The sequence below is a fragment of the Apium graveolens genome, chromosome 4, assembly GCF_009905375.1.
Source record: "Apium graveolens cultivar Ventura chromosome 4, ASM990537v1, whole genome shotgun sequence".
Classification (NCBI taxonomy): Eukaryota; Viridiplantae; Streptophyta; class Magnoliopsida; order Apiales; family Apiaceae; genus Apium; species Apium graveolens.
In genome coordinates this window covers 311,663,486-311,688,223 of record NC_133650.1, presented here as the reverse complement: position 1 = coordinate 311,688,223, position 24,738 = coordinate 311,663,486, and the positions used below count along the sequence as shown (strand labels likewise).

The 24,738-nt window shown below is 34.6% G+C and overlaps 2 protein-coding genes and 1 long non-coding RNA gene across 12 annotated transcripts in view; 1 reads left to right on the top strand and 2 right to left on the bottom strand.

Moving 5' to 3' along the window:
• The window catches only part of LOC141721769 (uncharacterized), an 86,716-nt gene that overhangs the window by 19,986 nt on the left and 41,992 nt on the right, over positions 1-24,738 (top strand). The window lies entirely within an intron of this gene.
• On the bottom strand, positions 4,723-12,533 carry LOC141716828 (disease resistance protein RPV1-like). Its single transcript, XM_074519005.1, has 4 exons — positions 12,028-12,533; positions 11,448-11,735; positions 9,959-10,077; positions 4,723-4,889 (listed from the first exon to the last, which is right to left on the bottom strand). Exons 1-4 carry the CDS (start codon positions 12,531-12,533, stop codon positions 4,723-4,725), a joined length of 1,080 nt encoding a protein of 359 aa, XP_074375106.1.
• On the bottom strand, positions 13,048-24,699 carry LOC141721765 (disease resistance protein Roq1-like). Of its 3 annotated transcripts, XM_074524850.1 has the most exons (9): positions 24,513-24,697; positions 23,837-24,426; positions 22,528-23,617; positions 22,003-22,272; positions 20,145-21,479; positions 14,195-20,065; positions 13,794-13,962; positions 13,537-13,700; positions 13,048-13,445 (listed from the first exon to the last, which is right to left on the bottom strand). In XM_074524850.1, the coding sequence occupies exons 2-6, from the start codon at positions 24,352-24,354 to the stop codon at positions 19,574-19,576; spliced, it is 3,705 nt and encodes a 1,234-aa protein (XP_074380951.1). In that variant the 5' UTR covers positions 24,355-24,426; positions 24,513-24,697; the 3' UTR covers positions 13,048-13,445; positions 13,537-13,700; positions 13,794-13,962; positions 14,195-19,573. The 3 variants fall into 3 exon arrangements, with proteins under 3 accessions (XP_074380951.1, XP_074380950.1, XP_074380952.1); XM_074524849.1 differs by having other exon boundaries at positions 13,537-13,962; XM_074524851.1 differs by lacking the exons at positions 13,048-13,445; positions 13,537-13,700; positions 13,794-13,962 and having other exon boundaries at positions 19,887-20,065; positions 20,189-21,479; positions 24,513-24,699.

Sequence of the window (24,738 nt, the reverse complement as noted above, 5' to 3'; positions counted from 1 at the left end):
TGTTACGTCATTTTCCACCCTTCATTTCTCTTTACTCCATTATTACATTTCAAATATAATAAAATAAAAGGGCATATATAAATATTTATAATATTTGAAAGATAATTACAAGTACACTCTTGAACTTGCTCTAAAATCTTTATCGTCCCAAACGGTCTTTGTGCCATTATACGTAGAAAATCCCAAAAAACTCATATTATTTATACAAGAAAACATAAATGTTTAATTATAACAGATGCATTGCTAACTGAAGATATAATAAAATTTAAGAATATAATTTACCATAATTTTTACTTTGCAAAGTTGAAATGAGAAAAGAAAATTTATAAAATTAGCAAAAGAAATAATTCATATGCAATATATTTATTACATAATTAAAGGTAGCAGTAAGTCATACCTATTTTAATAATCCTAAAAGCTCCCCAAGAAAGGAAACAAAGACACAGGCAACTTGTCTAAAATACTAGTCCATACTCCCTGGTACTGAAATAGTACTAAGTACCGGTAAATGACCGCAATTTCGTATGTTTTTTTGGTGAAATCTATTATATATATAATAGAGCAAAAATAGGAGGTTGGATAAGACAATTTAATCATATTAAATTACTGAATTACCCCTCATAATTGTATGTTAATAATTATTTTAATTTAGTATGCATGCATTAATTACCTCTAACTTAATATGTATCTATTAAGTATTATGTCTTATTATTACGTATATTTATTACTACTTGATTATTTAATAATAACAATTTATAACCATATAAATAAATTAAATACATTTTAAGGAGAAAAATAATGGGTCTGTTTGGCTATCTAATTAAGTGGGCTTATTTACTTATAAATCTGTTATAATTTATTGACGAGTGTTCTGCCTAACTTATAAGTCGAATTTACAACTTATAAGTTGATTCAGCAACGACGTATTTTTTCTCAACTTATTTTAATTTTTTTAACTTTGATTTTAAAATAACTATTTTTTATTGTCAATCTAACTTAAAATTTACGAATTAAAATAATTATATGTAAAAGTCATTTATTTTAGTTCATTTAATTGGAAAAAATTCTGACATATAAGTAAAATTAACCAAACACTTAGATAACTTAGATAACTTATAAGCATTTATCTACTTATCACTTATAAGTTACTTATTTATTTTAAGTCATAAGTTACTTATTTTAAAATTTCCCAAACGGGCACAATATTAGTATACGAAGATCGAATCACAAATAGTAGAAATTATTTTTTATTCTAAAAATGTGGGAACTACTATAAAAAAGCATAATTTTCATAAATGGTTAAAACTATACATAAACAATGATTATATTGAAATTTTAAAGGTATAAACGATATAATGCATAATTTTTTTGACCGTATTAATATATAACAAATATTGAACTTTCATGCATATATGAAAAATGGTTGAAAAAACTCGAGGATCATTAATATTACATATATTTCGAGTTGATGGGATCATTAGTCTAACAACACATACTTCCGGTCAAGTTCCAAAATCACGAACCTCATTTATCGCATTTTTAGCATTCAAATACATTAGGTATTTAAAAAAATATTTATTCATATTTCGGGCATAGAACACCACTACATTTCTCTATTGTTTCACCTTAATATTAAATGTCGAAGAACTTGTTTTGCATCGATATAACCACACCCCAGAAAGTCAAAAACTACGCATATAAATAGGTTAATTTCATCAATTCACCCAGAAACAACACGAATACACTGTCATCAGCTGCAATTAAAAACGCGCAATTTAGAGCATGCCCGTGCATTGCACGGGTTATAAAGCAATCGGTCAACATGATCTTTTCAAGTGCTCAATGACAATTCAGCAATAGTGTTCAAAATATATAACAAGCACAACTTTTACGAATATTATATATTAATTATTCGATATAAAATAGAAAAATATGCATCTTACAACATAATTTATATTTCATTTATATAATATGTACATTGTTAATTAACATGTGAGTTTAAAAATGTCCGTGCCTCGCACGAGTTATAAAGCTAGTTTATTTGAATAGAAGAAGGTTCAATCCATTATTGTCAATTATATCGGAACTAATCACATCATCACACGTAACATTTGAAAATCAGCTTAGGACTTTCGGCATTTTCCTATATGTTGTGTTAAGTATGCATTTTCCTATACTAGTCCATACTCCCTATTACTTAAATGTAAAGCTTATTAAAATACAGAGTAAATTGCACCTTTTGTACCATAGTCGGGGAACGGTGTTTTTCTATCGTAGCTAATCCGCAGCCGCTACCCTTTGGTGCATATTAGGTAAATCCTACAGACTTACGTAATAGCCTGCAAATCATGTAAACCAAGGTAAAGCGCAAGTAGGTCACAGGTAGCTTAGGGCATAGGTAAAAAATAAGGACCAACTATGTAGCATCTACACCGAGAATTCAAGTATTGTATATGTCATTAGTTCGATTTAAGCAAGCTCAAGCTGACAATTATAAATAAATTCCTAAAATTGCTTTCTGGATCACGTTATAAAATCAAATTTATATAATAATCCTATTTGGAAGGATCTCTCATTCATATTTCACAACCGTTGACCTCAAGATAAAGTAAAATTTGGACATGAAGGTGTAGAGGAAAAATTGGATGACTATATTCAATAACGTCAATGCAGAACAGTAAATTTGAATCTGATCGAAATTCAGACCAGTTTCGGTTGACACAGGAAAGTCAATACTTCAATATGTCTTGTTCTTTCTATATTTTTTAAAAAAATGATAGTATTTTTGTAAAAATATTTTTTATCTTGAATATTTTTCAATAAAACTCTGTATTATACAGAAATCGGTAATCGGGGAAGATCGGTAACATGACCTTATAAGGATTAATCCGTAAATCGAGGATTAATCGGAAGGATTATTCGGAATAAAAATCGGATGTATTTTAATAATATTTATTTTTAAATATATAATTTATATTTTTAAATATTAATTTAAATTTAAAACGTTTTTAAGTTAATTAAATAAATAATTTTAAAGATATATATAGGTAAGTGCTCAAATACAAACCAATATTGGAATACAAACTACAAACCAATAAGAGACACATGTTTAATCTCTTTCTCTCTTCTATGTGCATTATGTATTATTTTCCCTTTTGTTTTTTATTTGACTTTTCCCGTTAATCGGTTAACTTTTAAAAAAAATAATTTTACCATATTTTTCTCCATCTCCCACTCATCAATTTGCATAACATATTTGCTATAATTAAAAAATAATTATTTTGAGTTTTAACTTTTAAGTATCTGTCTTCTACTTCCTTTCCCCCGTGTGACCGTGTCCATCTCCTTCCTTCCCCTGTGTCCATTTACGTATGTATACACATGTTTGTGTTTTCAGATTTTCTCATCTTGTGCTCTTCCATTTACGTATGACCCGATATCTACCGACGTTGACCCGATTTTCGCCGATTTTAACTCAGTTGACCGGAAAACGTTTTGCTATCACATATTGTTGCTATGCAGGACTGTAGTTATAAATTTGTGCAACATTGAAAAGTCAGTCAACGTTCTTTGTTTGGCCCAGTAACAAACGCGTGGGGTGTACTACTTTTCTATGTTCTTGTTGCTATTCATGGTAAATATGAATATCTTACTATATCTTATTAAAAAAAAATAAAACCTCTAAAATCAATTAAAAAAATTCTTAGTACAATCATGATAAAAAAATAATCACCTTGTTCTAATAAGACTTAAACACGAAAATACTATACAATCTTCGAATATGGTTCTAGATAGAATATAATTACAGGTCCAACCAATTATAAATAAAAGATTGTTCTACTAATCTTTAAATACTAAAATATGATGCAATGTTATAATCGTAATATAATTTAATATTTTATTATATATAACTATATAATATACAGGACAAAAAAGTAATTAAATTCAACATTGGTGTATTTCTCAGTATTTGTTGAAATAATATTACAACAAACTATTAAAAATAATAATAATATAAATACAAATATCAATAGTACCAATATATGTATATTAAAATTTTTTAAAATAAATTTTTAAAATTTTTAAAAATAAAATAAATAAAATTTAGAAAACCGTGCATTGCACGGGTTATAAGCTAGTTATATGTAAAGAAATTATGAAAGCTCGTTTGTGTGTATAAGTGATCCATGATCCATGATCCATGTTCTTCGGGCTGACCGAGATATATAAAGTTCTAAAAAAAAATTATGCCAAATTATAAATTAAATTAATTATAATAAATAAGATATTGATTATTTATATCGTCCACAAGTGTTAAATATATTTTAGTTTTCAGTGATTTTTTAGAATTAAAATTAAAAATATTTCACTAAAATTTATTTTATGCTCATATATATATATATGGTCTTACTTCAGTAAGAACTTATTATTGTAAGATATGAGATCTAATCATATCCACTCATTTAAATACATCATATTGATCTTCACTATTCATTTAATATTTACTTTCAATATTTATTATCTTTTATCTCATTCAACCACCCATTAACCACCATCACCTCCGGTGTCCACCATTTCTGGCTACTCCAGCGACTACTAGAAAATCACTATCGTCAAATCAAAAATCACCATCGCAAAATAAAATTTTAGCACCTGCTCCCTAAAAAACACCAACAAAAAGTAAAAATCACCACATCCTGCCATAGTTTTCGGCCACCAGATCTACCCACCAGTTCCATTCATAACTCTGACCATCAAATTCATAACAGAAATCACCTGATTACATGCATGTACCACCACTATCATCGTAAACGTCAATGAAGCAACACCACTACTACCCCTACAACTCCACCACACAATGACTACGATATCACCACCAACACTACCATCTACAGATCATCAATATGTAATGAATCACCAATTACAATCCAAAATCACCAGAAAATGAAAAGTAATCAATAAAAATTGAGAAACACTAAATTTGATTAAAAATTATTGACGGAACAAACCAGAAATGAAATCGGCGAAACTAAAGTAGATCCATCAATCGATAAAAAATAATTGAATTCGTCGAAGCTGAATATATGTTAATTATCGAAAAATGGTTAAAAACTGATGAACAAGAGTCGGAAAATCAACGACCATAGATGGGCTTGACGGCAACTCGGCAGTGAGATTGGTGAGATTGCACAAAGAAAGAGACAGAGGTATATGGGCGATAAAGAATAGTGTTGGGGAGAAGGGGAAGAGAGAGATAGAGGTGGTGGAGCAGCGGTGGGCGATGGCGGGTGAGGATGGAGTGGGGTCTCGATTGAGAAAAATGGATTAAAGAAATTGGGTGATTAAGTGAGAGAAATGTTAGGGTTTATACTGAAATATTCGTTTGAAGTATATACTTTAATAATAAATTTTTTAAGAATTTTGAATGCATGTTTTCACATAGTCTGTATATTATATATTATAAACAATCTAGTATCAAATGGGATAGCAGAAGATTAGATTGTCAAACTCCTTATATAATATAATAAAGGCTCACAGTCTAAGTGGTATTAGAAAAACCACTGGAACGACTAAAGTATTATTTAGAAATAGTTTATCCTGACTTTTGAATAATACTCGTATACTTTGTGTATATTGAACGGGATCAAAATAGTAGAATAATTATTTCTTTTATTCTGACAATAAAGAAGAACTAAGGTTCTAAGATATATTACTGCTTAGGTTCTTAATCCGGATGTAGTAATTGACACTTGTATTTAATGCACATGCCTTGATTCATACATTAAGTAATTTATTTTAAATTACGAATTTATGTATTGGGCAATGACATTATATACAGAGTGGGATATTAACTATAAAAGGAAACCGTGTCCGAAAAATATGTTCGGGTGATGATGTCCTCTTGAAAGCTCATAAAGATAATTATGCTTTAGTCCTGCAGGCAGATTTGTTCTTGTATAATTATAAGGTTGAGTGGATGATCAAGGATAAAAGATATTGATTAAATTAATTGTCAGAAATTAATTTAATTAATGGACATGCGATATCTTAAACATGGGGAATTTATAAGCAATTAATATGGGAGCCGGATTAAATAATTAATTTACGGAATTAGGAAAGGTAGTGCAAATATTAATTCTTTAGTGGATTGAATTAATATTTAATGACATTGGGCTTGGCCCGAAATGTTATTAGAAGGCCTGACCTAATGATCCATGATCCCTACTATAGCCTATAAATATTCTCATTCTCCAAAAGCTAGGGTTAACACACAAAAAAAATGAAATCACATCCTAGGGTTTGAGAGAGGCAGCCGTTTTTCTCAAGGAGCCAGCTAGGGTTTTGGAATTTCGGAGTTTTGGGAGAGGTACACCTTGGGAGATCGAAACCCACATTTCGTCCAAGGAGAATCAGGGAATACAGTAGAAGACGTGGATTTGAATCGCTTGCTCCGTAGAGATTAAGGTTAATGTCTATTCGTACTCTTTTCATTAATATCATAAAATTACAGGGCCAAGATTCGATAGATCCAACAATTGGTATCAGAGCCTGGTTCTAGGTTCTGCGTTTTATGATATGTTGTCCATGTCATGATTATATATGCATGTATATAGTGGTATGCTTGTATTGATTCTGTGATGCAGGTTATTATTCACTATTCTGGCCATGTTTTAATTATGTGTTTGGATCCCACGTGGTTTAATCGTGGTTATTTTGTTATGATTGGATTCCACGTGGTTTATCGTGGTTTATTATGTTTTACATAATTTCTACTTCTCTTGATTATTGCTACTATGTGTTTCTTGTCTTTGTTGTTATGCCATGTGATACAAACCCTTAGCATGCTAGAATGACATGGACATAGGGATGTTTTTATTAATGCTTTAATCATGATAGTATGCTGCCATGTTATGTGTTCTTTGTGTTGTTATAATACATGTGGACTTCGAAGAAATAACATAGGACGATGCATCTAGATTAAAATCGTCAAAGTAAGTATTAAGTGGGAGAGGGAATTAATATGAAATTAAATCCCATGGTCTCCATTATTGTTTGTATGTAATTTAACATAAGGACGAATATAAATTATATATACGTCACCCATCATGGCATGTAATTTATGGTGTCTAGAATGTTATAGAAATTACTAGAACAAACTTCTTAAATTAATAAGTTTTAAAGGAATAAATACAAATTTTCTATATTTCTGATATGGGGCGATTTTGTCAAAAACGGGTTCATCGAACTTGTAAGGCTGTGGATATTAAGTGAGACCGATGTGACTCCTCCACTACCTGGAAATCATACCATTGATGAATATTGAATTGAAGTATTCTATTCAAGGAAAAATTACGAATATTGGAAGGTATACACACCACCCATCGTGGCGTACCAAGTTTCATAGATTTCGAATAATTTAAGATTTGATGATGGTATACACTTAGCTATGAAAAATAATATAGACTACCCCAACGTGGCATATTGTTTAGTAATAGGATCGAAGTAACATTTAAACAAATTTAGGTGGTATACATGTCACACATCGTGGCGTACCAGAAACTTATGGTGTTTAGATGTTAGTGCATTTAATTTTAATAATTGTTAGAGGAATCAATAGGTCTTAATATTTAATGCACCCTTATTTATGTGTAATGTGATATTTTTTTATGCATGATTCTCAGGATAAAATGGGCTTTAATCTACTATTCACCATACTTAAGGATAACAAACTTACCGAACCTAACTATATTGAATGGAAACGAAATTTGGACATTGTGTTGACTGCTGAGGAGTACAAGTTTTGCACTTATGAACCCAAGCCTGATCAGCCTGCTGCTGATGCTCCTGAAGATGAGAAAGAGTATTATAAGCAGTGGATTAAGGCTGATGAGATGTCGCGATGTTATATTCTGGCAGCAATGTCGGGTGTTTTGCAGCATCAGCATCAGTCTATGGCCACTGCTTCAGATATGCTCTTTAATCTCAAGGAACTTTTTGGAGATCAGAATAGGGCTGCTAGGCAAGTAGCCATGAAGGCTTTAATGAACACTCAGATGGCTGAAGGAACACCTGTAAGGGATCATGTTCTCAGGATGATGTCACATCTGAATGAGATAGAGATCCTTGGTGCTGAACTTGACGGGGAAACCCAGATTGACATTATCCTTATGAGCTTGTCCAAGAGTTTTGAGCAGTTTCGATTGAATTACAACATGAATAAGAGGCAGTATAGTCTCGCGGAACTGCTGACAGAACTTCAGGCAGCTGAAGGATTATTTCGGCAGAGTGTTTAAGTGAATGTGGCTGAGAAAGGTTCTTCCTCTAAGCCGAAAGGTATTAAGAAAAAGAAAAAGGCTCAGACACAAAAAGCTGTGAAGGCAGTGGGAGTTCAAGGTGGTGTGAAAAAGCCTAAGGGAAAGTGCTTCAGGTGCAAGCAGTCAGGTCACTGGAAACATGATTCTCCTCTTCCTAAGAAGACAAACAATACTGGTATGTCTCTTTCTCTAGTTACAGAAACATTTATAGCGGCTATATCTACGAGCACTTGGTGTGTAGATACAGGAGCCACTGATCATGTTTGTAATTCTATGCAGGGGTTTCAGCTATCCAGAATGCTTAAAGATGGTGAGATATACATGTTTATGGGAGATGCTACGAAAGTATCAGTAGTTGCAGTTGGAGTTATTCATTTATCTTTTGGTTATGATAGGATTTTGGTTTTGAACAATTGTCTTTATGTACCTTCTTTTAGAAGGAATTTAATTTCGGTTTCTAAACTTGCTTTGGATGGTTATAATGTTTGTTTGGATCGTAATATTTCTATTATGATGAATAAATGAATTATATGTTCTGGTACATTGTAAGACAATTTATATATAATTAATCCTAGACAACCTGCACTGCAACTGCAATATAGGGAATTGAACAACACATCTTCTAACTCTATTAAAAGAAAGGAACCTTCTAGTTTGAACCAAACATATCTTTGGCACTTGAGATTAGGTCATATTAACTTGAGGAGGATTCAAAGACTAGTAGTAGACGGGCCTTTAAGCTCATTGGCAGTGGAGCCATTTCCAGTTTGTGAATCCTGCTTGGAAGGTAAAATGACTAATAGGCCTTTCAAGGCAAAGGGGAATAGAGCCAAAGAAGTGTTAGAATTGGTTCACTCTGATTTATGTGGACCCATGAATATCCAAGAAAGAGGTGGTTATGAGTATTTCGTCACTTTCATTGATGATTATTCTAGATATAGGTACGTTTATTTGTTGCGCCGTAAGTCTGAGTGCTTTGATAAGTTCAAAGAGTACAAAGCTAAAACAGAGAAGCGACTTAATAAAAGTATCAAGTCACTATGATCAGATCGTGGTGGCGAATACTTGCTTGGAGAATTTAGGGAATATTTATCAGAAAATGGGATAGAATCTCAGTTAACTGCACCAGACACACCCCAAAAGAACGGTGTAGCAGAGAGAAGGAACCAGAATCTTTTAGAGAGTGTTAGATCGATGATGAGTTATTCGGATTTACCCAAGTCGTTTTGGGGACATGTCTTAGAGACAGTAGCTTACCTTCTGAACTTAGTACCTTCTAAGTCGGTTCCTAAAACGCCCTTAGAATTGTGGACCGGGGACAAACCGAGTCTAAGACATATTCGGATATGGGGTTGTCCAGCACATGTGCTGAATAAGAACGCGACTAAGTTAGAATCTCGTACAGAAGTAAAGTTGTTTGTAGGCTACCCCATGGGAACGAAAGGTTATTTATTTTATAGTCAAAAGAATCAGGATGTCATTGTTAGCACCAATGCAAGATTCTTAGAGGAGGACTATATAATGAATCACAAACCCATGAGTAGTGTCGTTTTAGAGGAACTAGTGGGAGGGACAAATAATACCCATGAAGCTAGAGTACAAGTAGAACAACCACAACAAAATGTACAACCTGTCACTAATACCGCACCAGTGCCTCAATTGAGTAACTGAATCTGGGAGGTCCTCAATTGTGGTGCAACTTGCATCAAGCACCTTTAACAATTTCATATCACCCAATTGCTTTGGTAATTGCTTTAGATTGCTACAATATCCCAAACACAAATAACCCAGTTTATTTAACTGGCCCAATGATTCAGCCAAATTTTTCACAGGGATGCATTATGTCATATCCAGAACATACAAACCAGTCAATTCTCTTATTGATGGGTGGACTCTTAGCAAGCTCTCACAACCACGAAAGTATAACCTCTCAATTGATTTTGAATTTCCAAAGTTGGGAGTTGTTTTCAAGTTTAGAGAGTATTCGACATTTATCATCTTCAGACTCGTGAAATGCTGTTTATAAGAATACAAAAGACAAAGGTAAAAACTTTATAAATTTTAATACACAGTTATATTGCTCTTATAGATTATTTTAATACATAGTCATTAATAACAAATTTCTACATATTATAATATATTTTATTATTTAATATAAATAAATAACAATATGATTTATTGTAATATTAAATGAACAAAATATGTATGAATATTTTTTTATAAGAGTAGTGAACGAATTATGATTCCTACTATAGCATCATCCCACAACATCTTGAAATTGGTAAATGGCATATTGATGGAGATCAATTTTTGGGGTCGAAAACTAGAAGGTAACTGTGTCCACGTACAATAATTCCAATAGATGCACCTTAATTGAGGAAATGAATTCCGAAGATGTCCTTTAATGCCGTGAGCGTCACATATTTCAAGTAATCAATCTGGGTAGCCTCTCAAATATTTGAGAATTTATTAGTTTTTCCCTTGATTGAGTTAGATCTAAGACGAGGCCTTCAATTTTATCTAATCCCTGCAAACACAAAAAGTAGGAAATATAAGTATAGTTTGTTTTTACACTGGACAAAATATTTATCTAATCATAATCCCATATGTAAATTTTTTTGAAAAGAAATTAAGATCATGTCAATAACTTTTAATTTATTGATAGTCTATGAATTTTATAGACTTAAAGCTATTAAATTTCCTCAGTTAGATAACAATTTTCTACAACACGGTTTATGGGATTTAATTACCTCCTGATTTTGCAAAAATTTCCATTCATTTCCTCGCAAGAATAACCGTGTGCTCTTGGAAATTTCCCTTCCCATGTCTTATATAAGATCATGCATCTGAAATATGTTGTTATCATCAATCATGATTAGACATCTTTCTAATAGAATTTTAATTCCAACTTTTGGATGGTAACCACATGATTTAAATATGTCAACACCCTCATTTTTGTACTTTCCGACGAAGAAGAATGCAATATCGAAAAATATTGATTTCACAGTATCATCATCCAACTCGTTGTAGCTCAGTTGAAGAATTCTTGAAACGTAGAATTCGTTTCAATTGTCTAATTCCACTGTCAACATCAGGGACCTTATAATCCTTCCTTCCGAGAAGTGCATTCACCAGTTGCTCAAGTAATGTGAATATTGTTTGACATTATGGATAAAGCAGCAACTATCAAAATTGGTATGATATTTATTGTAGAAAGCTTTTGCGGTAGTAGTTTTCCCGATTCCGCCCATCCCACATATCCCAATGGCTCGTATATCATTTGATTCCATCCTCAGTTTCTGATATATTTCTTCAACAGCAGAATCTATCCCAAACAGTTCTTCTCCGAGGTGCAACGCGCTGGTAGTTACTTGTCGTCCCACTTTCTCTACAATATTCTGAATAATTTTCGATTCATACCTGTTTTTAATTAAAAAATATGAAATTGTAAGTTTATGTATTGAGTATTATTATGGCTCTAGCTTTAACATCTAAAAGAACTTAACAAAAGCAGGATTAGATACAATCAACCATACAAAATGAAACTGTGGATCAAACGCAAATTATCGGGTTACTAATCTTTTTCTAAGTTAACCTGCAGGGAGTGTCAACTTCTAAATCTTCATGCATTTTTATAGAAAATTTCTTGAGTGGTTAATCACATGACAATTCGTTATGCTAATATGAGGGAGAGCAAGGTAAAGAGACGTACTCATTCGCATGGTTTTTGAGATGGTATCCTGATACCTCCCCAATTTGAGCAAGAGCTGATTTCCACTTGTTTATCATGTCAGGAGAGTGAAGCTTCTCGTGATAATCAAGAGCATCTCCAAAACTCCCTGTCTGGCGACGGACGTCTGTTGGATCAACATAGTAAAAAACAGGAACAACCTGATTCTCTGTTTTCTTGCAACTAAGAATCTCTACAAGCTCATTTAGGCACCACGACGAACTAGCATAGTTGTCTGAGATAACTACAATAAACATCTTTGAATCTCTAATTGCATTGTGTATCCCGGATGAAATTTCTTGGCCCTTTTCAAGTGCAGGATCATCTCTAAAGGTTAAAATTCCAGCTTCATCCAGAGCAGAGTAAAGATGTGAAGTAAAGTTTTTGCGAGTGTCTTCACCGTAAAAGCTCAGGAAGACATCCCAGGTGACAGACGTTGAAGAAGAAGAAGACGGGGCAGTTAATTCAAGATTACTAGTCGTTGCCATGGAAGAAAAATGCTTGTTGTTGAGTACGGGAAGCCTTAGTTTCAGTATGGTTTTGGATATGAAGTCAGTCAACGGTAAATTTAAAAAGTACCTGCATGCCAAGCCAGGCTGGTTTTCCAGGTTTTTTTATTCATACAGATATTAATCAGAATATTCTAAATTTCTTGTAGTGATATCCATTACTAGTCTGATGGTAGTTCAACTTTCTTGTTAAGAATGGTTGCTATTGTATTTGCTACACTTTTATCCCAGATGACCCCTAAAAGCTACTTTGGTAGTTGACAACAATGTAACTGTGAAGGTCTGGTGACCGGACTCCGGTCTAGTCTTTGATGAGCAAACTCTAGTACATGTTCTGCTCCTGAATACAAAATACAATAGTTTCTACTTTTTAAAATTGAAATCTGAAAAGAAAAAATATCGAAAGAGCAAAAGAGTATAATTCAAACGAAATAAATTCATTACATACTAAATAAATAAATAAGGTAGAGATAACTGATCTCTAATCCATCCGAGCAACAAAAGAATACATAAAAGAAAACAAATAACTAGGCCACGTTTCAATTTATCGGGTATCGGGTGGAAATTGTTTATCAGATCGCCCAAAACTGAAGGGAAATCAGGGGTGGAGAGTGTTCTTTGTATCACATCTTTACTCTGATCAGACATCGGTTAAGTTCTCTGACCGATGTGAAATGCTCCATTTGTTTTATTAGTAACATCAGCTTTCATGCTATACCTATGATTACTGATGCTGCATGTAAAAAAAACCGAGAGAGCAAGACCTAAGAAGTTATCTGCCAACTGTTTCGGAATATCAAAAGAGACTGTACTCCCACTGCTTTTATAGTTGAATCATTCTGCAGTCTTCGGCACCTCAACTTCATATAACGGGAGGATTTCATCTATTACCTGCAACATAAAAGGACGAAGTTAGATTTACAGAAGCGTGAATGTGTATCATTTAGAGGGATATAGGGAGGGATGTAAAACACAAACCAACCTCAAAAAAACTATCTTTGGAACCAACTGATTTGAGCTTGCCAAATTCTATGAGTCCATTAATACTATATAACTGTCTTTGTAGTAAAATCCTAATTCTATCTCCACTTCTGATTGAAATTTCATCTCCGCTTACGCATTTTACCACATAATATACTTCACCCCCTATAATGCCGTTATATACAGGAATCAGACAAGACTTTGTTGTAACACTTGTTTTGTTAGTAACATCAGCTTTCATGCTAAAATCATAATTACCGGTTTCGCTCGTAGAAAGAACCGCAAGACCTAAGAAGTAATTATCATCCGACAATGTGGGGATATCAATAGAGACTGTACGCCCACTGCTTTTATAGCTGAACCATTCTCCAATCTTTGGTACCTCAGCTATATAGAAAGGGAGGGAGTGTTTTCTTATATTTATTACCTGTAAAATAGAAAAATGGAAGTTAGATTATAAGTGCGATTGTGTATCATTTAGAGGGATGCAGGGAAGGAGTTCAAACATAAACCGACCCTTATCAGGTTTAGAGGGATGCAGTGCGATTATAAGTTAGATTATTTCCTTTATAGCTTATCAGTGTTTGTTCTGGTTGATTAGTTGATGTTAATTGAAAACTAAAATTACGTTGATTCAAAGTTAAGCGCAAGTTATTTACCTCTACAGTTAACATCGATGCTTCTTTCTGGACTACCTTTATTTTTTTGCTAAACATTCGTAAAACTCTCATGAAGTAGTTTATCACTTGTTTGATCTATCAACCACCACAGAATAATTTGTCAACCTGACCCTCAAAGCCTTGATATAGAAAATTTGAGATCTGGATTATGAGTAAACTTCTGTAAACTGTTTTGAGTCTAGCACAGGCTTAATAACTGAGTACTCACTGGTTTTAGACAAGCTTTTTCTTTAGCAATCAAAAATTTTTTTTTAATCGAAAGAGGAACCAAACAGGTCATTCGCAAAAGCCTTTTCTCAACAAGTATCAGCAAGGGATCTGTACTCAGCCTCAGCAGATGACCGAGAAACAATTTGCTGTTTCTTACACTTCCAGGACACCAATGAATCACCCAACAAAACACAAAACCCAGTAAGAGACAATCTAGTATTAGGACAGCTGGCCCAATCAGCATCACAGTACGCAGTCAAAGAAATAGTGGAAACTGCAGAAAACATCAACCCCTGATGCCAAGTACCCTTTATATACTTGACCACTTTTAAAGCAGCAGCCCAGTGAGTCTCACGTGGTGAAGTCATAAACTGAGCCAAGACGTGAACAGAGTAAGACAAGTCAGGACGAGATATCGTAAGATATATAAGGCGACCAACCAAACGTCGATAAGCAGACGCATCAGAAAGGAACGAGGAAGTAACATCACCCAACAAGGAATGAAGTTGATCCATGGGAAGAGAGGCAGCCTTGACATCTAAAAATCCACAATCCTTAACAATATCCAACAAATATTTATGCTGATTAACAAAAATACCCTGAACAGTACGATGAAACTCCAGGCCCAAAAAATAGTGTAGTGGACCTAAGTCCTTGAATTTAAACTAAGTACCAAGGAATGCCACAATCTCATCAAGTAAAGTAGAATTAGAACCAGTAAGGAGCATATCATCAACGTAGATAAGGACGTAGGCAACATCACCAGCACGAGTAATTTGAAACAGGCTAGAGTCACTAACCAACTGAGCAAAGCCAAACTGCAACAGGGCTTGAGACAATGCAATAAACCACTGACGTGGTGCTTGCTTAAGCCCATAAATGGACTTGAGAAGTCTACAGACCCATCGTTGTACTGGTAACACAGACAACAACTGACTAGAAGGAGTATAACCTGGAGGAAAGGCCATGTACACCTCCTCATCCAGAATGCCATGAAGAAAGGCATTTGTGACATCAAGTTGTTTAACACACCACCCTCGTTTAGCAGCCAAAGTCAACAAAATTCGAAGGGTGACCATCTTAGCAACATGAGCAAACGTCTCGAAGTAATCCAAGCCAGCTGTTTGTGTAAACCCTTTTGCAACAAGGCGAGCTTTATAACGATCCACAACTCCATTGGGTAAGTACTTCACTTTATACAACCACTTACACCCGACTATCGTTTTACCAGGAGGCAAGGGTTCAACAAACCAGGTGTGATTAGCCTCCAAAGCAGCCAACTCCACACTCCTAGCTTCACACCAGATAGAGTGTTTGACAGCCTGCTTGTAAGAAACAGGTTCAATAATCTTGGCAACATGAGCTACAAATGAAACGGATATTGGATCAAATGGAAGACAATCTACATATCCCTGTAAAGAAGAACCAGGTTGTAGTTGAATACTAGCACAAAGACTAGCAGGGAGACCTGTATAGTCAGCAAACTTAGAAGGTAAGGTCCTAGTACGAGTGGGTCTAGATGAATATAAGGGATTAGAAGAATCCTGAGAACCCTCCCTAGCTGGTACAGAACCAGAACCAGACCTTGTTGTTGGAAAGATTAAACCAACAGTAGACAATGGATCACTGTCAACAAAACTATCATTGACAGGAAACAACTGAGAGGGAGGAGATGTAGGCAAATCCTTGAACGGAAAAATATCCTCATAGAAGGACACATCCCTGGCAACAAAAATATGTCTAGTATGTAAATCATACACTTTATAACCTTTATTACCAAAGGGTTAACCCACAAAAACCCCTTTAATTGCACGAGGTGCAAATTTGTCAGTTGGATGCGGAACAACAGTAGCAAAGCATAAACTTCCGAACACACGCAGCTCAAGAAAATCAGGTGCAGTCTTATGTAAAATCTCATAAGGAGTCAAGCCACCTAATAGAGAAGAAGGAGTTCTGTTTAACACATAGCAAGCAGTTAATAAACAATCACCCCAAAAGTCAATGGGCACACTGGAATGAAACCGCAAGGATCTAGCAATATTAAGCAAAGTCCTGTGCTTGTGTTCCACTAGACCATTTTGCTGTGGTGTGTAGACACATGTGGTTTGATGCAAAATACCTCGAGCAGCAAAAACAGAGGCCACAGTTTTGTTCAAGAATTCTGAGCCATTATCGGAGCGCACTGTCTTGATAGTAGTAGCAAAATGATTTTCGATAAACTGTAGAAAATCAGTCAGCAATTTGGGTACCATTGACTTATCAGACAGCAAAGAAACCCAAGTAACCTTGGACCTGTCATCAACAATGGTAAGGAACATAGTACATGTACCATGTGTCTTGTAACAATATGGACCCCACAAGTCGATATGCACCAACTCAAAGATAGCTAAAGAAGTAGTGTGACTGTTAGGGAATGAAAATCTGGTTTGCTTGGCCATCAAACAACTATCACAGGGAGATATATCATGAGTAAGACCATCCATAGGTAACAGCTTTAAGACTGCAGGAGGCACATGCCCAAGTCTGTTATGCCAGAGAAGAGTTTTATTGATACTAGCAGCACATGTCACAGTTTGAGAAGCAGCATAAGCAGTGTGCATAGCTAGTTGCTTTTGACTAAGTAAATAAAGATCATTACTCTCTTTTCCTATGTCAAGAGATTTGTGCCAATGAGGTGCATTCAAAGAACAACAATCAGGAGTGAATGTAGCAACACACTTGTTGTCACTTAACAACTTTGAGACACTTAACAACTTTGAGACAGATAAGAGATTATAATCAAATGATGGCACACAAAGGACATTAGCTAACACAATCTCTGAGCGTTGTTTGATACTCCCAATATGCGTAACATTTGCAGTGGCTCCATTGGGCAAATGTAAGACAGAAGTGAATGAGGCAATATCTGATAGAAGATGTTCATAAGGTGTAATATGATCTGTGGCACCTGTGTCCACAATCCAAGTATCAACTGCATAAGCCTTGTCAGGATAAACACTATTTGCAAGATGCAAACTTGTCCCAGCAAATTGTGTACCATGTATAGATGAATACCAGTTAGTAGAATTCACCTCAGGAACATAGTTTGATGAAGTAGTAGATTGCTTAAGCAATTGAATAAGATGTTGACACTGTCCTCCGGTCAGAGTAATAGATTCAGATTCAGATGCACTTATATTAGGACCTTGGATCATATCACAAACAGATGAAGTCTGATCCTTAGTCACATCACCAACAACTTGAGCTGCATAAGGCTTCACACTACCATCAGAGCCAGTATTGAGACGAGGTTTGGGTTTAGGTTTACCAAATAATTTGTGCCATGAAGGAAAACCATGAATACAGTAGCATTGATCTCTAGTATGACCTGACATGTGACAAAAATCGCAGACTAATTGATCCTTGTTTTCCTGAGTCCTGAGTCCTTCATACACCTTTAGTAGCACTGAACTTATTGCCAGAAGCCTTAACAGACATAGCTAGAGATTCAGATGGAATTGGTGTAGCTAAGGCAAGTGAACGCTGATTCTCTTCTTGCAAAAGCAATGAATAACACTGACTTAAGGAAGGTAATGGTTTCATAAGCAAAATTTGACCTCGAATTCCAGTAAACTGCTCATTCAATCCCATTAGAAATTGTGCCAATTGAATATCTTGTTCATAAAGCTCCAGTTTACTATTAACAGAACAGGTGCATAACGTACAGGTACACCTAGGTCTAGTACTCATACAGTTCAATTCATCATGAACAACACGAAACTTAGAGAAATAACTAGCAATTGATTGATTTTCTTGAGTCAAATGCGAGATCTCAGATCGAAGTTGAAATAATCTAGGAACATTACTTTGAGAATATCGAATTGCTAGATCTTTCCAAATATCAAACGCAGTTTTTATGTAAACAACACTATTTCGAATTTCAATTGAAACCGAGTTAAGAATCCATGAAGTTACCATATTGTTGCAACGAGTCCAGTGAACAAGTAGTGGAGAATTTGCTGCTGGTTTGAGATACGATCCATCCACGAACCCTAACTTCAACTTAGACGAAAGTGCAATTTCCATAGATCTGCACCATTGATTGTAATTATTCTCACTGAGATTCATAGCTATAATCTGCATTTCTGGATTATCTGAAGGATGAAGATAGTATGGATGATTAACATCCACACTAGTAGTCGAAAACGACGATGTTGAACCAGTAGTAGCTGATGAATACGACGCAGAAGTCATGATGAAATTTGCGGAAAATGTGAATTAAGAGTAATCCGAAGAGAAGATGTGTTACGACCGTAGATTTACAGAGAAGATGAAGTCGCCATGAGTAACTTGAGCATAAAGCTCTGATACCATGATAGAAATTAGAATCTATTTCAAATGAGAGATAAAATTGTTTTTGTTACATCACAGAGAAGTTACAGCAGAGTATATATATAGATCCTAACAAACTAACAAACTCCTGACAACTTTGCTGAGCTGTTGCTGAGCTGTTGTATCTTGCTGAATCATCATACTGAGATATCCTTCTGCTGAGCTGGCATCCCTGACTTGACAGCAGAATCACAGGAAGAATGAGTAGCTCTAACAGTAGCGCAAAAGCCTTTTCTCATGTTAGTCTTCATGTTCTGATCTTCTGGTCAGATATTCGAAGTGTGAGGATATGGTAATGTTGTTTTTGAACAACATTCAAGTGGAGTAGCTCAAACTTTTAAGCTGAACTTCTTGTGCCCTGCTTTTAAGACTCTTTGGTATTTTAAGCTGAACTTCTGTAGCTTTCGCTCCTTTTACAAAATGTACTCGTTTGTTTTCCCAACTAACTGGAGCATTCAAATCTACATAACTAAATCTAAAATTTTAAAATAAGAGTTATACAAATGACATTACACCATAAAACTTGTAGCAATATTTTTGAAGTTACACACTTACACTAGTACTAACATGACTGACTAAAATGGGCTTCGTGTATATTAGAGGTTCGATATACAATAGTTTCTATTTTGTAAAGTTGAAATCAGATGAGAAATATATTAAAAGAGCACAAAGAATAATTTGTATAAGAGGAATTTATTACATAACTAAATTTATAATATAATCAAGTGATATATAATTCACATGATCCACAAAACTCCACTTAAAATCCCAGAAATATCAGCTTCTTAGAAAGTTTATCTTAGAAAGTTTTATCAAGTTGTTGAGAGCAGAGGGGAAATCAGGGGTGGAGAGTGTTCTTTGTATCACATGGGCGCCTAACAGCTCTACCTTCGCATCAAGACTAAATGTTTGTCTTTGTAGTACAATCTGAATTCTATCTCTACTTCTAATTGAGATTTCATCTCCTCTTATGCATTTTGCCACATAACTTACTTCACCCCCTCGACTGCTGCCATATACAGGAATCAGACAGGACTTTGTTGTACCATTTGTTTGATTGGTAACAACAGCTTTTATGCTAAAATTAAATTTACCAGTTCCGCTCCTAAAAAGAATCGAGAGAGCAAGACCTAAGAAGTTATCTGCCGGCATTGTAGGGATATCCACAATACAGACTGAACGCCCAGTGCTTTTATAGCTGATCCATTCTGCAATCTTAGGTAGCTCAACTTTATCGGAAGGGAGGAACTGTTTCCATAAACCTATGTCCTGCAACATAAAATAATCGAAGTTATATTTATTCAAGTTTGATTGTGTATACAAGAAGGGAGTTAAGACAGAAACCAACATTAAGAAAACTCGAAACAGCTGGTTTCGGAATGGTAAATATACCAAAACTCAAATCACTCAATTCCTTCAGCATTGACACGTCTGATAGATGTTGTAGGCTTTTGCAATCATAAATTCTAAGTAATTGAATATGAGGAGGTGATGAAAGTGATTTAAGGCCGATGAAACTCTCTATCACCAACGTCTTCAACCTTTTCAAGCTTGATAAATCGGGTAGATGTACTAGTGTTACATGCCGATTTAGGTGTAAGACTGATATATTAAGAGGAAGATCCGGAAGCGATGACCCGAAATTTGTACAGTTATGCAATGCTAGAAACTGTAGGTTGTGAAGCATAGAGAGACTGAATGGTTCGGTTGAAGATAAACTCTCATCCCCAGCAGTAAGAACTAAACTTTTCAAACAAGAGAAACTTGAAATCACAGGCAGCCATACTCTTACATCACACTTCAGAGACAAACTTACCAACTTTGTATTGTTCACTGTAGCAGGCAGATTAATTCTACCCATGTCCGTTTGTAAAATATATAATACAGTAAGTGATGGAAGATTCCATACACTATCTGGCAGATTTTTAAGCTTGTTGCAGCCAGACAAATTCAATATTCTTAACCTACTCAGTAGTCCTATTGAATCTGGTACTTCTTCGATGTCTGTTCCGGATGCATCCAGCTGTTGTAAACATTGCATCTTCTCCAATTTATCAGGCAATCGCTTCAGCTTTGAACACCACCGCAGATTTAGTACTTGAAGCAACTTGAGCTTCCATAAGCTATTTGGAAGATACCAAAGATTTTCGCAGCCAATCAAATCCAGTATCTCCAAATTAATGAGATCTCCAAACGAATCTGGAAGTTGTTCGATTGCAGTATAACTTGCACGAAATGTCCTTAAGCCTTCCATATTCCCAATCTGTTCTGGTAGCTTTTTAAGCTTCTTGCAACCGTCCAATTTCAACAAAGCCAATTTCTTGAGTTGAGTAATTGAATCTGGCAGTTCCTCAATAGCGGTGTAACTTGCATCAAGCTCCTTCAACAATTTCATAGCACCCAATTGCTTTGGCAATTGTGTTAAATTGCTACAATAACTCAAATACAAATAGGTCAATGCACTTGACTGACCCAGTGTTTCAGCCGATACTTTCACGTTAATGCATTCCGTCAAATCCAAAACACACAAACCAGTCAACTCTCTAATTGATGGGTGGACTTTTAGCAAGCTCTCACAACCACTAAATAATAACCTCTCAATAGATTTTGAATTTCCAAAGTTGGGAGTTGTTTTCAAGTTTAGAGAGTATTCGATATTTATCATCTTCAGATTTGTGAAAAGCTGTTTTAAATAATACAAAAGACAAAAAAATAAAATATTAATTCACAGTTACATTGCCCTTAAAATTATGTTAGTAAAAAACAAGTAAATTTTGCTAGTTCTCACTAACAAATATCTACATATTGTGTTATATCCTGTAGTTTAGGATAAAATATATAAAAATACATATAACTAATTGAACAAAATATGTATAAATACTATTTTTATAAAAGTATACATACCATGGCATCATCCCACAACATCTTCAAATTGCTATGTGGCATAAAAGAATAATCTCTCAATAGATTTTGAATTTTCAAAGTTGGGAGTTGTTTTCAACTTCAATTCGACATTTATCACATTCAAACTCGTGAAAGACCGTTTAAAAGAATACAAAAGTCAAAAATTAAATTCTTATATATTACTACATATTTTATATTTTAGGATAAAAATAAGTAAAAATATATATTATTTTAATATTAAATGAACAAAATATGAATAGATCAAATTTCTATAAAAGTAGTGAACAAATTTAATTTCATACCATTGCATCATCCCATAACGTCTTGAAATTGCTATGTTGCATAATCATGGATAGCAACTTTTTTGGTCGAAAACTCGAAGGCAACCGTGTCCACGGACAATAATTCCAATGGATGCATCTTAATTCTTGAAATGAATTTTTAAAATGTCCTTTAATGCCGTCAACATTATGTATTTCAAGTAATCTCAATTTGGGTAGTTTCTTAAATATTTGGGTATTGATTTGTTTTTCCGTTGATTGAGTTAGATCTAAGACGAGACCTTCAATATCCTGCAAACACAAAAAATAAGTAGGGTAAATATAGTTTGTCTTTATACTGGACAAAAATGGTCACCTAATTACAATTCAGTATTTTGAAAAAAATAAATAATTCATAACTTTTTAATTTGATAATAGTTTATTTTTTGAAGAAGAAGATAATAGTTTATTAATTTTATAGACTTAAAGCTACTAACCTCCTTCCGATATCAATTCCATTAAATTAGGATAACTCATATTTTAAAAATCTATATGGGTTTAAGTTACCTTCCAATTCTGCAAATACTCCCCTGCATTTTCTTGCAAGAATAAGTGTTTACCCTTTGAAACTTCCCTTCCCATATCTTGTATAAGATCATGCATCCCAAGTACACCGGATCTATCAATCGTAAGTAGACATCTTTCCAATAGTTCCGGTATACCAACTTCTGGAGAGTAATCACAAGATCTAAATACGATATCAGCCTCATATTTGAACTTTCCAACAAAGAAGAATGCAATATCGCAAAATATTGATTTTGCGTTCTCATCCAACTCCTTGTAGCTCAGTTGAAGAATTTCCATTATCTTGTTCTCTGGAATTTTTTTAACTTCCTCAAGTTTGCCTTTCCAGAATACCTTATCATTGGTTCTACCTCGCAAAGAAGAACCCAACACTTTCAGAGCCAGCGGAAGACCTCCAGCATAAGTTACAAAGCCAACTGAGAGCTCTCTTAAACTTGCGGGCGGTGTTACTTCTCCGAAAGCGTGATAATTAAATAGCTTCAAAGAATCTTCTTGTCCCAATTCATTCACCATGTATAGCTCTACATGTTTTAAATCAATTTTTAACTGATTTTGTAGGTGTACATTTCTTGACGTAAAAACAATTCTACTTCCTGCTGAAAACAAATTGCAGTGCTTTGATAGAAATTCTGAGTAGCTTGATTGGTCCAAATCATCGAGAACTATGAGTGTTCTCTTGAAACGGAGGATTTGTTCCAATTTTCTAATTCCACTGACGACATCAGTGACCTTATAATCCTTGAGTTCGAGAAGCACAGTCAGTAGTTGCTGAATTAAGGGAAGTAGAGGACTACCTCCCTGTGAATATTGTTTGACATTTTCAATAAAGCAGCAACTATCAAAATTGGGATGATATTTGTTGTAGAAAGCTTTGGCAGTAGTAGTTTTGCCAATTCCGCCCATCCCACAGATCCCAATGGCACGTACATCATTTGATTCCATCTGCAGCTTCTGATATATTTCTTCTACAGCAGAATCTATCCCAAACAGTTCTTCTCCAACATGTACGACCTTTGTAGATACTTGTGGTGCGATGTCCTCTAGAATCTTTTGGATAGTTTCCGCTTCATTCCTGTTATTAAAGTATATTGAAATGTATTTTTTAGTGTTCAGATATCAGATATTTGTTATTGACCTTTGTAGATACTTTTTGTGCGATGTTCTCTACAATGCTCTGAATAGTTTCTGATTCATTTCTGTTTGTAATACAAAATACAGACTTGCAGTCATATAGTAATGTCAAGATACATTATTATTCTAATAGGTGGAAGAATAAGATAAAGGGACGTACTCAGTTGCTTCTTTTTTAAGATGGTACCCTGATAGCGCAGCGACTTGAGCAAGAGCTGATTTCCACTCGTCTATCATCTCAGGAGAGTAACGCTTCTTCTGATAATGATAATCAAGTGCGTCTCCAAAACTCCCTTTTTGGTGACGGACATCTGATGGATCGACATAGTAAAAAACGGGAATAACCTGATTCTCAGTTTTCTTGCAACTAAGAATATCGACGAGCTCTTTAAGGCACCACGGGGAACGAGCATAGTTCTCGGAAATAATGAGGACAAACATCTTTGAATCTCTGATTGCATCTAGCAGCCCGGATGAAATTTCTTGGCCCTTTTGAAGAGCAGGATCGTCTCGGAAGGTTAAAATTCCAGCTTGATCCAAAGCAGCGTAAAGATGTGAAGTAAAGCTTTTGCGAGTGTCGTCACCGTAAAAGCTCAAGAACACATCCCAGGCCTTGGGTGGAGATGATGATGAAGAAGAGGAAGCGGCAGTTATTTCAAGATTACTGGTGGAAGCCATGGAAGAAGATTAATGTAAAAGTTATCTTCTTCTTCGATTGCGATTCTCTTTCTAGCTTAGATAAGATCGTTCCTGTTGACGATTGATCGAAATAAACCTCAACTCTCATCAGGCAATTTATTACTTTCAAATAAATTATTAAACAAAGATAAACTTACGGGGATGGTTGAGAAGTCAGCCTATTCTTCTTTGTTTGCATCTTTGTTCGAATGCTTTGTAATCCTCAACAAACAGATTGGATGACCCTCAACTGTTTGATGAAAAGACCCACACAAAAACGGTTGCCTAATTTATTTGTTTCTGAAACGTTGGAAGTAGAGAGAAGGTTACCTTCAGTGAAATCAAATCAAAAGTAATTAAAAGTTAAAAGCAAGTTGTCCAAAA